The sequence below is a fragment of the Polypterus senegalus genome, chromosome 1, assembly GCF_016835505.1.
Source record: "Polypterus senegalus isolate Bchr_013 chromosome 1, ASM1683550v1, whole genome shotgun sequence".
Taxonomy (NCBI): domain Eukaryota; kingdom Metazoa; phylum Chordata; class Cladistia; order Polypteriformes; family Polypteridae; genus Polypterus; species Polypterus senegalus.
Window position 1 is genome coordinate 267737753 of NC_053154.1, and position 12489 is coordinate 267750241.

Here is a 12489-nt window from a genome sequence, read left to right on the forward strand (position 1 = left end):
CACTATAGCCTGAAGGGTCTCTGACTTATAAAATGGGACTTATTCATGGGTTCATTTTAACTAAAAGACTGACCATGGCTACTCTGTTGCACTAAGACCTCTTCTTCCTATAGAACACAGAAAAACATAACAGTGTGTTCAACTTTGGTGTTTTACCTTGTATCTGTTTAAATGGTGTATATCATAAGTTAAAATCTTATGAATAATTCACCCATTTGTATGTTTGTAGTACTGTATAATAATATGAATTTCACTTTATTTCTTAAAGTATGGTAGCTGTCTTTCCTTCATTATGTGACCAGGATAAATCTTTGAGATCTAAGCAATACACTACTAAAATGAACAAAATACACAATCAACACATCTCATTTAACTAAGTATCACACTTGCAAGAACCATAATAAAAGAAACTAAATACTAACTTTTTACATGGGTAAGTAATTTTTGGACTTTGCTTCCGATACACCAGGAATCCAGCAATTAGAAGAAACATTATTATCAGTGCCACAGCAATGGATATATATATGACAATGTTAACTGGGCCTAAAAAGCAAATAAAATTGTTAATAGTTACAAGAAATGACAACAATAAAGCCAGAATGAAAAGGTTTGTTTGAAGAATACACAGGCCATGACCCTATATTGTAAAACTGGCCCAGTTGCATAGCATACATTTTTGTTAAAATAGCATGTACTGTATTTGTGCTCTTCTGTTATTTTTTTGTGATTTCTATCTATACACAGACCTTTTAATCAAGGAATAATTCCTGCCAGCATCTTACCATGTATGCATAACTTAATCTTTATATAGTGATTATTACATCTTAGCCTTGATTTTTTTCTCATTTCATCACCTACTTTCTTGTGGCAATGACAAATGATCTCATCCCCACCACTTATTGTATTTTTTCTGTTGTTTTTCTTTTCTCTGTGACCTGCTAGTTGCCTTTGTCTTAGTAGCCTTGGTTATAATCTTTTAAACAAGACATAGTTCCTAGTAGCCATGACTTCTTATCTCACTTCTAAAACTTACCATTTTAGGTGTCTTACACCCAACTTTTACTACTGTGGCTGCCCTTAACTTATTCTCACTGTTAAGTATTTTTTTCATTTTCATACTTTCCCAAATAAAACAATAATATACAACCTCACTTAACTGTCACTCAAACCTTATTTTCTAAATGCAACATTAATTGTCTCATCCCCATGACTTAACCCCAGAATTACTACTCTATTTCCATAATATATTGTCTGATTTCAGCTAATTTCAGACTTATAGTCTTGATGCATCATCTGTTTTTAGATTTTTTTCATTCTTAAAATCAAGACTTACTGTTGGACTCTCAAAACTTAATGTTTACTATGCACAACTTATTTTGATTTTCTCACAACCTACTATCCCAGATATTAAATTGTGTGCAAGATAAATAGATAATGTGCTCCCTCATAGCTACTTATTGTTTTGTGACAATATGCATTTTGAAAGGGAGTAAATAAGACAATAATATTTTATGCCATTTTGGTAAACTCACTTTTTGCCACATTTACTAGCTTAATATCACAGTATGGGGGTGCCCAGCCTGCATCACAGTGACATTCCATTTTATGATTGCAGACCTGTAAAAAAGGAAACAGTTGTTAGAGAATTCACCTACAAAAAGTTTTAAGAATCTTTATTAATTGTTTAGATTTACTTTTTAAACGTACGAAAAAGATGCTTAACAGATTTGCTGGCTCTAGTGTGTATATGGCTTACGGACAAGTTTTTGTGAGAGTCTTTTAATGAAGTCGATACCAGGTCTCAAATACAGACATTGAGAGTCAGACATAAGTTTAGCTTTCATAAGAAAAGCATGTAATACATGTGACGTTAGAGATTATAGGGCAGGTCTTAAACAAGGAGAGTTTGTATGGTTCAAAGTCAGGTCTAAGATTAAATTTTAACGGCATAGTTTAAGTAAAATGTATGCCAAACAAAGGATATACAAGCAGCTGACCTCAAACAAATACATGTTTGTGTTTACATGGACTGAAATTGGCTTTTTAAATAAAATCTATGAAGTTTAAATTTCCATTTACTGCTAATGACTTGAAGGCGGGTATTGCTGTATATGACTTTCATGTGACTTAGAGTGTGCTGCTTTACAAACTGAATATGATCTGTAGGCATTTGTATATGAATCTCCATGTGACCCAAGGGCCACTTTCAAGTGATATACAGTATTTGTCCCCTGAAAAGCATGTCTCGGTGAAATGTATGTCCAAGGCATTGACTTGAATATAGACTTGCAAACACAATGTCTCAGTGACTAAAATTACAGCTTACCCCTCGGTTGTTGCATTTATCAGAGCATCCTTTTATTCTGTCTATATCCAGACTTACACACTTGCTGTTGCTACAGACCTGTGAGTGTGAAAAAGTGAAAATGTGAACATTTAAAAAGTTGAAAAAAACACCTGATTGCTACCTCCCCCCAGATCACTGAGATTCAGCCGTAAGAAGGGAAACACACTATGCAGGCACAGTATTAGTGGCTCCAGCTGTCTGCTGAATCATTGATGGGTTTACAACCACAAGCTGTGGGAGGGAAGCTGAAATGTCTGATATTTTCCAGCTGTTTGAATTTGAAAAGTCAACAAAAAATAAAAGAAAATCAAAAACTGCATTGAGGTTAAGGTTAGCTTGGTTCATTTTACTTGTAAATGAGGTGAAGGTCAACTTAGCTCTTTCACATGTATTTTTATGCAGATAAATCATGATCCCTCACCACTAGACCTTTAACTTTTACGACGCTGGACTATTCCAAAAGATATAACAAATTTCATAAGTATAACAGACTTATCTGTTTTCATTACACACTGTCATAATAAGAGGACTGGATCATGTATCGTGTATGTTTTTTTGTTTGCACAAATACAGAAAGCTTGTTGCTTTTACCATATTTTTATATCCATTATCTATTACATTGCAATTTCCTGCTTGTGACATAAAGCTACAGACATGCTGACATGTTCTTTTATGCCTTTATGCAGGAATGGAAGCTCAGTGAGTGCTTGATATCTTATTTACAACGACTACAGACATTGCAGCCTGAAGGGCAGGAATAAAATCAATATAGATAAGTGGCATTACCTCAATGTATAACTCTGCATGATCAGAAATAAGCTTTTGAAACCTGACTGTCTGCTGTAGAATGCCACAATGGAGCCTACGCATATTCTCTTTTTCACAATATGCATACACGTATATAACTTTCTCTCTCTCGCTTTCTTTCCCTCACCCTCCCTCCCTGTTGTAACCAGATTGATAAGCTTACTTCACGCTTGGTGTTTAGTCTGAAATGTGATGTAGCAGGTCAAATATGTGCTGCTTTTTTGCAGCCTTCAACACAGTCTCAATGTACCAGACAAAGGTTAACCAAACCATTGTCTTTATTTGAGATATATATATTATATATATATATATATACATATATATACACATATATATATATATATATATATATATATATATATATATATATATATATATATATATATATATATATATATATACACAGAGAGAGAGAGAGAGAGGGAGGACAAAAACATGATAAAACCAACATTTCTTCTCTATCAGGACTACCATGTTTCTTTTCTCTTCTATACTTGTTTGCTACTGTTCATGCATTTATGGCCACCACAGGCCCATGCTCTAAATCATTAACCAATGTAGGCACTGGTTTTATTGCTTCCTGTATGGTTGTAAAAGTCCAGGGTCAGGAGCTCCCCAAAACTAGAGGAGCACAAGCAGCTCTGCATATCTGCCCATAAAAGGTGTTTGCTCTAGCTATGAGCTAGACAAATCAACTTTCTACCATAACTACCTTTTTGGATTATTAGCAAAGCTTTGCAAAATCATCCATCCATCCATTTTCCAACCCGTTGAATCTGAACACAGGGTCACGGGGGTCTGCTGGAGCCAATCCCAGCCAACACAGGGCACAAGGCAGGAACCAATCCCGGGCAGGGTGCCAACCCACACACCAAGACCAATGTAGAATCGCCAATCCACCTAACCTGCATGTCTTTGGACTGTGGGAGGAAACCAGAGGGCCCGGAGGAAACCCACGCAGACACAGGGAGAACATGCAAACTCCACACAGGGAGGACCCAGGAAGTGAACCCGGGTCTCCTAACTGCGAGGCAGCAGTGCTACCACTGCGCCACCATGCCGCCCTTGTAAAACCACCCAGGCACAATCATAACACTTGCAGGTCATAACAAATACATACAGCCTCACAGCATCTTGATGTTTCTTCCTTTAGCCAAGTGTCATTGTCATTTCTACCAGGTTTTAAAACACAACCGGTTGAAGCACATACTCCTACAATTGATGTGCAGGAATATTTATTTACACATTCTGGGGGAGCAAGGCAGTGAATTTCAGGCATGGTGGTCTCTCACTCTTCCAGAGGAACGGATTTCAGCCCTGGTCTGATAACTTTGTGTAGATTGTACTTTGAACTTCCTCTAAGGCTTTTTCTGTGGTCACTCAAGTTTTCCTTATACATCTCAAAGAAATGCTACTGAGTTATTAGGGAACTGAACATTGGCCTGGTATCACTGAGTGAGCCACATGGCAGACCTGTGCCCAATCTGGATTTTGGCCCATTCCTTTTGCCTAACACATCATGCTTTTATATACGGTTACCCTTGGCCTTTTTATCATAAATCACAATGTAGACACACACTCCTCATTTGTTAAGTTATTCCTACTGCATCTAGAATTGTAAGTCTCCTCTGAAAATGTTCATTGTGAAAGGCGTTATATACAATAAAGATTGAATGATTAGTTAAGAGTGGATGGTTCTCAGCTAATAAAGTTTCCTGACCTTTTTAAAAATTGTGATTCCATATGACATTGTCTATGCGAAAGACAGTTAATCTGAGAAAAATCTGTTAGTATAAATGACACCACTTTAAGAATATTTAGAAAGCATCAGTGATACAAAATTAAATTTTAACACAAAAAAATCAATACCTTATTATCCCCACACTTAGTTCCTGTGGGAACCAGTCCTGGATCTTCAAGATCATCTGATGTTGCTATATTGCACTTGATTTCTCTAGCGTAGCCTAAGGTTTGGATGATTTTGGAGTTTGTGATGGGGTAGTCATTTCCTCCCACACAATGTATCTTTCCACATTTAACATCCCTGCAGAAAAATATATATGTCATTAACTTGGTGACCCATGTAGAGGAAACAAGTCTATAAGCAACACAAATGTCACTGTAATGAAACCTTTGCTATACTGACATTAAAATCAGATGCTGCGTGTCAAGGTTTGGATTATATTTGTTTAATTGTTAAAAAAAAGAGGATATAACTAGTCTTCAGAGCAATATTCATGAAGTCTGTAATGTTAGTGAGGGTTTCGACCTTGAACACTTTCATGAGGCACATTACAGAGCTGTAATACATTCATTTACTTATATTTTATACAGCTGGAGTGTATGCAGATTAATTGACTTGCAGTGAGTGAGGAGAGTGAATAAGAAGTTTGTTTTAAAATCTAATGTAAACCTATGTATAAACAGAATACCCTAACTTATGATTTGATGTTGTATAGCTTCCGTATACTGTATGCCAGTCTTTTTTATATAGTGCCTGCTTAATATTGCTAGCAGCTGATACAAGTCAAACAGGTTCAGATTCGTGCGATTGCAGAACTTCTGATATAAGTGGCTAGCTCAGGGTCTCAGAGAAGTGGGAAGTCACTCTACAAATGTGACTTTTAGTGAAACTCCTTAGGCACTGCCTGGTGTTCAAATACAAAGCTAAATTCAATGGAGAACTGCCCTTCCTGTTGTTTTAAGGGTGATCTCAAATTTGGCAATCTATATATTTGTATCATCTGTTTGGAAACAAGCTACTGATGATGACGAAAGAAATCGTAATCTACAAGGGTTTCCTGGTCCTTGTTTTGTTTATGATAGGTGGTGAATTGTTATCTTGAATTACTTAGAAAAAGGATGTTACCAGTGTTATGCTTACTAGTGTAATTGCCACATAACAGTCAAGTCCCGGATTTGATTCTCTTTCAAAACAACTATTTTTGTGTACTTTACTTCCTCTGTGACAATTAGGATGAAATGTAGGGTAATGTGGCAATGTAGGGTTACAATGTAGGGTAACAGTTAACCACAAAATACAGGTTCACAGCTTCACTCACTTTTTTTTCTTTTATACCACAGATCTTTTATGTGTCATACCTATGCCAGAAGGGAGCCAGTATTTTACATTGTCACAATTTTACTTCAGCTTCTACCCATACATATTTTCAAGGAGAACACATTAGTACCTTCCTTTACCCCAGGACCAAGGGCCTGTCACTGCAAATGTCATATGCTTCTTGTTAAGAGAGTTACATACACCAAATTGTTTTTAAAAAGTGTAAAGGATAATGAAGGAAATAAAAAATGAGCCCAAAACCCTAAAAAGCTGCCTTTATGTGAGGTAAAACTGGCAAATTCCTGAACTGGTAAACATTTTCCAAAATGTGCAACCCCAGCTCCACTGCAGATTGATTTGGGAAGTAGAACTAAGTGAACTTTTCCAAACTCTACATGTGTGTTGCATGACAAATACTTACAGATAAACACTCTAAATCAGTACAGACATAGAAACAAATACTTAGCTGGCACAGAATACAATGGCCACAACTAATTATAGTTTCCTGGATTTAACTTTAATATTACTCAGTATCTATTTTAAAAACATTATATTTGACATTTTATACTTTTGTGATGCTTGTGATTTGGAATTATTTCAACAAACTCTAAAAGTAAATAAAACAGAAGACCAGAAAAAAAAGTTTTCAAGCTAAAGATGGGCATAAAACAAAATGTCCAGGGATTCCTAGAGTATGCCATTTGCTGGTAAATAATTCTAAATGTGATATGGTACTTGCCTTTTGCACCAATGTAAAGGCTGTTTGCTAATACTGTATTCTTTCCCTTTAATTATGTTATGTAGGAACAGGTCACTTTTGTAAGAAAGCACATTTTTACTGAGTGTTATGTTGGCTAAGTGGTGAAGTTGCCCCCTCATAGCAGTAGGAGAATGCTTTTCAATCTTGACCATCACTGTGTGTTAGAAATTTGCACTCTATTCTCTAAACCAGATCTAATGTACAGAAGAAAATGTGGACAATGTGAAAGAGGATTTTTACCTCACCTATGTTGGTGCAGTAAAGATATTTGCTGTAGTTCACCTGATATGCAACCCAGTGCTTTAAACAAAGACTGGAAGTTTTAATTGCCCACATTCAGTGTTTAGTTTTGCTTAAAGCAGACCACCAAGACTGCACTTCTGATTGTATCTATTGGAATTGCATATGCCACATGAGCAGCTCAAATAAAAATTAATCGATAACTTAAAGGAAAAACGTGTTTTTAACTAAACTAATGCTGTCTTTCTGTGCCATTGATAAACAGAGGCGAAGAAAGTATGTTTCTTTTATATTTATGAATTACAGTGATAGTAAAGCTAGGTGACAGAAACATTATTGACAAAGGTGCACTTACTCCAGATCACATCTTTGATACCCGGTTGATGTTCTTTTGCAGTAAAGATTCTTGTTGCCAAGAATGTTCTGCTGAAAACAAGAATCTGAAGCAACACGTGCACCTAGAAAAAAAATAAAAAAACGAAAGTAAAGTACAACCTTCATATCAGGCTGTCCCAGTGCATCAGGAAATGACAGAGCATTTCAAATACCCAGCCTAACATTACCAAAGAAAAACAAACTGAGTGTCCACCCCATTCTTGTTTGTCACAATTGTGCTGATATGACCTCTCTGGTTATAAGTTCCTAATAAGACTACAGTTCACATAAAATATTAGATGACTTATAGAATATGTCTGTCATGTGTTGCCAGGACTAAAAAAAACACCTAAAAAACAACTTTTCTTGCTTCTATTTTCACATAAGAATCATGGTTGTATTTCTGTCTCTCTGGCTTCAGCTCAAATTCCAGCTTGGTTATTGTCAGTGTGAAGACTACAAAGTGCCCCTATTCCTACAAGTTTTCTCCACTTATTCCAGTTATCCTCTACAAAACCCAAAAATGTGCAGGTGAGGTTAAGTAAGTGTGGCTATGTGCATGTGTGTGCACCGTGATGGACTGGTTCCTGTAAGGTGTTCACTGCTGACTGGCACAAATGGCAGCTCTACATTATCTCTGTGTGAGGCATGTTGGTGTGTGAAAGAATGAATGAATTAATGTATTGGCCTCTTGGAGAAAAGTGTATTCATAAGTCAAAAGTGTCATCCTATCACTCTTAATCTTTTAATATTAGTAATGATTTAATGCTTTTGGAATAGTTACAGTCAAATATCAGAGGCTTTAATTGGCAGAGAGCTTGCACATAACCCAGGTTTAATGGAATTAGCCAACTGCAGACACAAACTGCCTCTACTTTGGGATGCAAGCAAGTAAAATCTCATAAGTGTTGTACTTCACCTTTTCAGCCCTACAGACCTTTTAAATGCTTAGACCAAATGAATGGAAGTTCTTTCATATTCAGAGTACTGTAGTTAATGAAAAACAAGAACTCTCCCATTCGTGAGTAAAAGAAAATATCTATCCATACATTGTTGGAAGTTGCTTTTGCCATTACAGACTCACTAATACCAGACCATTTTAGAGTTTCCACTTAACCTAACATACATGTCTTTAGGATGTCAATTGTTCTTTTTTACTTCACCTTATACAATTTCTCGTATTAGGAATTTGTTAGTTTTCGCATACCCTTTTGGGGTCAGAGCGCGGGGTCAGCCATTGTACAGCACCCCTGGAGCAATTGAAGGTTAAGGGCCTTGCTCAAGGGCCCAGCAGAGTTGGATCTGTTTTGGCAGTGACGGGGATTTGAACCGGCAACCTTTCGGGTACCAGCACAGATCCTTAGCCACAGAGCCACTACTCCACCCCAAACAGTAACTTTGCAGGGGAGCTGGTTTCGAACTCACGACCTTTGGATTATAAATTGACAGCTCTAACTGCTGCACCACGGATGTAACTGGATTAATGGGAGAAAGTCCCGATGAACATAAAGAGAACATACAAATTTCATATGGACAGTAACCAGAATTTGAACCCCAGTCCCCACAGCTTTATTGCAATAGCAGCACTTACCACTGCACAACTATGCTGCCGAAAAAAAAAAAACCAGGGCCTTATATAAAGAAGTGTCATTTAAGTACCTGGTCCCCATAATGTAATACAATGTTGCTGGTGTGTGGGACACTCTCCGTTGAAGCAGTAACCCTGTCCAGATTTGCAGGGATTGCCATTTATCTGGAAAGCATTTTCTGGACAAAGTGGTGATTCACCATTGCAGTATTCTGGTAGGTCACAGTCACCAGAACTTGGTCTGCACATGTCTCCAGCAGCTTTAATCTAATATAAAAACATTAAGTAAAATCAATTAGTACATAATCTGGAATTAGATACAGACAGGATTCTGCAAATTAGGAATCTGAGCTTTGTTTACATCTGATAAAACAATCTTACAATGGCAAAGCTATGAAAATCTTTTAGTTGTATTTGCTGTAGAGGATCCTTTTTAAAACAAATCATTACTTTTTAAATAAATAGAAATGGGTTAGACAGCAGTGGGACCTCAACCAATAACCATATCATTTATACTCCTTAGCCAGATGGCCACAAATATGCTGACTTAAAATCTCTTCTCATAAAGGCATTGGGACCATCTCTGTTTTCAGTCCTGCACTGAGCTATTGAGCTGAGTAAAGAAGTCTTGCCTTGCAGTCCTGGCAGCACTCCCCATGCGCACACTGAACTCCTTCTTTCAGCCGGCAAGTGGTGGCATTGCAACATGGGTTCTTGCATTCCTAAAACACATTGGATGCAAAACAAGAAACAATGTATAGTCACAGCTATAATGATTTAGACGAGTGTACTTTCAGAAAAACAGATGGCTTCATCCTCCCTTACCTCTGGGCTTCCGCAGTCACACTCTTCTCCCTTCTCTACAAATTCATTTCCACACACAGGGCCTCCATACAATTCATCTGAGTTGGGAGCATTCAGTAGGCAAGTGGGGCTGTACTGAATCAAGAACTGCTGCAGTTCATTGTAACTGCAGCTGCTAAATGTTGATGGGAAGTCCGACCTGAATGTAAAATAAACACCAGTAAGTCATTTTGTACATACGCTAATTAATGTAAGGGATGGTACGGTGTGGCCTAGTGGCTAGGCCTAAGGTGCTGGACTTCATAATGCATGTTTACCAGTTCACTGTGTACTACTGAGAAAGTTACGTAACCTCCCAGTGTTTCAATAGCAGATGTTTTGTTTTTGGGAGGTTGTTTTCAAAACTAAAAAAATAAAGGAGCATTTTTCATATGATAAACAACATAATTATTTATTCATACTTCAACCATTTGACTTCAGATTATAACTCATTCAGTGAGCTTACTTGGTAGAAATCTTGATTTTCAATTTCCCAAAATGCAGTTCTAGTGTATACCACTGTGGTGGCCATAGACTTTCCAACCAGTTTCACTAGTCAGTGGGCCACTCTTGTGTCTCTTCAATCTAATCAGTTAGCTGTTTTTTTTTTCTTTTCTTATTTTGCACCTTATTTCTGTGGAGTCATTATATAACTGTTATCCTAAATGAATCAATTCAAAAGAAAGACATCTTTTCATACTTTTGCATCATTATTATAATAATAGTTCATTCATGTTCTAAAATGGATTACTCTATGGCCAAGATTATCCTGCAAAGCAACAACCATCCCTGAAAGGAGTGCCAGTTAACTCCATACCCACACATACAAGGCCTAGTTAAAGTCACATTTTATCTTGACACACACATCATGTATGATGGAAAAAAAAATGGAATGCCTGGAGGGGAGAACCAATTAGAATATGTGGAGAACATACAAACTCCACACAGCATTGCCCAGGCAATAATTTAAATTGAGGACATTGAAAATATGAACTATGCCACTCTGGTTATTTGTTAAAGCTAATTACATTGCGCAAACTATGTGCAATGTAACTTGTTTTAATTATGTGTGGTTATTTTTATGGAGAACATAAAAAAGATAAATGGTCTTTCAAAATGAAGCATTAACAAGGATACATTTCAGCAGAACCATGCTAAAGGCAAGCAGATGTTTTGCATTTTCAAATGACGCCAGTTATCAAAGAATCTTCCGACAGGCTGGAGAGTTCTAACTAATATTTCCTGATTACAGTAAAAATGATGAAAAGAATGCTGTCTAGATTATAAAACAATTCACCCAAAATTAATTAAATACATACTGAGTAAAAATTAACACAAGAAAGGTTTGTATTTAATAATTAACCAGCTTGCTTTCCCCATGTGACTATGAATTGGTTGCTTTGGGAAAGAATTCAGTTTGATGGTTAATGTCATACACATTTTTTATTGTGTGTGACAACTTAGTTGTTAGTTTAATTAATTTATAATTTCTCAGAAATTTTCTGTTAAAAATCGGATTACTTAATTATAATAATAAGTAAAACATAATCACATATTTATTAAAGATTACATATTAAAATATTTTTAAAAAGACGAATGGAAGATATTTCAGCCTTTTTGAGCTACACAAACTCCTTTCATTTTGGAGTTTCATACACTCTTTTGTGAATATACTGTTCTTATTAATAAGACAAGTCAGTGCTTAGCCAAGATCAGCTCGGCACATTGTTTTATCTGTCAAAGTTATTTTCTCAGTTACATTTTTAAATGACTCTGTAAGAAAAATTGAGATTACATATACTGTACTTATACTATCAGATATTGCCCACTGCCAAAAAGATACAAATGATACTGAATTTGGAATGGATGATTTATGTTTTTACTGTCCCAGCTGTTGGTGAATATGGGAGAACAGAGACATTCTTTAAGCTTGTTTGTTTTTTATTTTTCCCACAAGCTTATCAATTACAAATTTGCTTTCTCATCATTTGTGTTGAATTTAAGTTAAAACGTTTCGCATGCAATGGACTGCAACACAACACCATAAGCGACAGTCCGTATTTAGAATTCTATTAGACATGTGAAAAAGAAAGGATATCTTACCCAACTTTATCTGCCATAATACAGCCTTTGTGTTGACAGTAGCATCGTTCCTGATCATGGGACATTCCCAGATTATGACCCATTTCATGCGCAATTGTGGATGCCACCCCAAGGGGACTGTCATTATGATCCTGCAAACAATAAAAAGAAAAAGAAAAATCTTTATATGTCCACTCTTTTTTGCATTAGAGTGTCACACTTTACCAGAAATAATGGTCTGTTGGGTCTACGGTGCAGAGTAATACTGAATTAGCTGTTGGTTACTGAAGGAAAATTGTTCATCACCAACTTTACTTATTTATTTTGTTAATAAAATGATTATAAATAAAGAAGGCCTTTTTATTTCTCAGGCAGTCTAGTGGTGC

The 12489-nt window shown here is 36.3% G+C and overlaps 1 protein-coding gene across 1 annotated transcript in view; it reads right to left on the minus strand.

Moving 5' to 3' along the window:
• Positions 1-12489, minus strand: part of adam8a (ADAM metallopeptidase domain 8a) — a 42597-nt gene that overhangs the window by 8770 nt on the left and 21338 nt on the right. Inside the window, exons 11-19 of the mRNA XM_039773641.1 lie at positions 12125-12255; positions 10004-10181; positions 9811-9900; positions 9250-9445; positions 7571-7673; positions 5024-5198; positions 2327-2404; positions 1533-1617; positions 423-543 (exon numbers count right to left, since the gene is read on the minus strand). Coding sequence (XP_039629575.1) covers positions 423-543; positions 1533-1617; positions 2327-2404; positions 5024-5198; positions 7571-7673; positions 9250-9445; positions 9811-9900; positions 10004-10181; positions 12125-12255 — 1157 coding nt within the window. The remainder of the gene's footprint in view (positions 1-422; positions 544-1532; positions 1618-2326; positions 2405-5023; positions 5199-7570; positions 7674-9249; positions 9446-9810; positions 9901-10003; positions 10182-12124; positions 12256-12489) is intronic.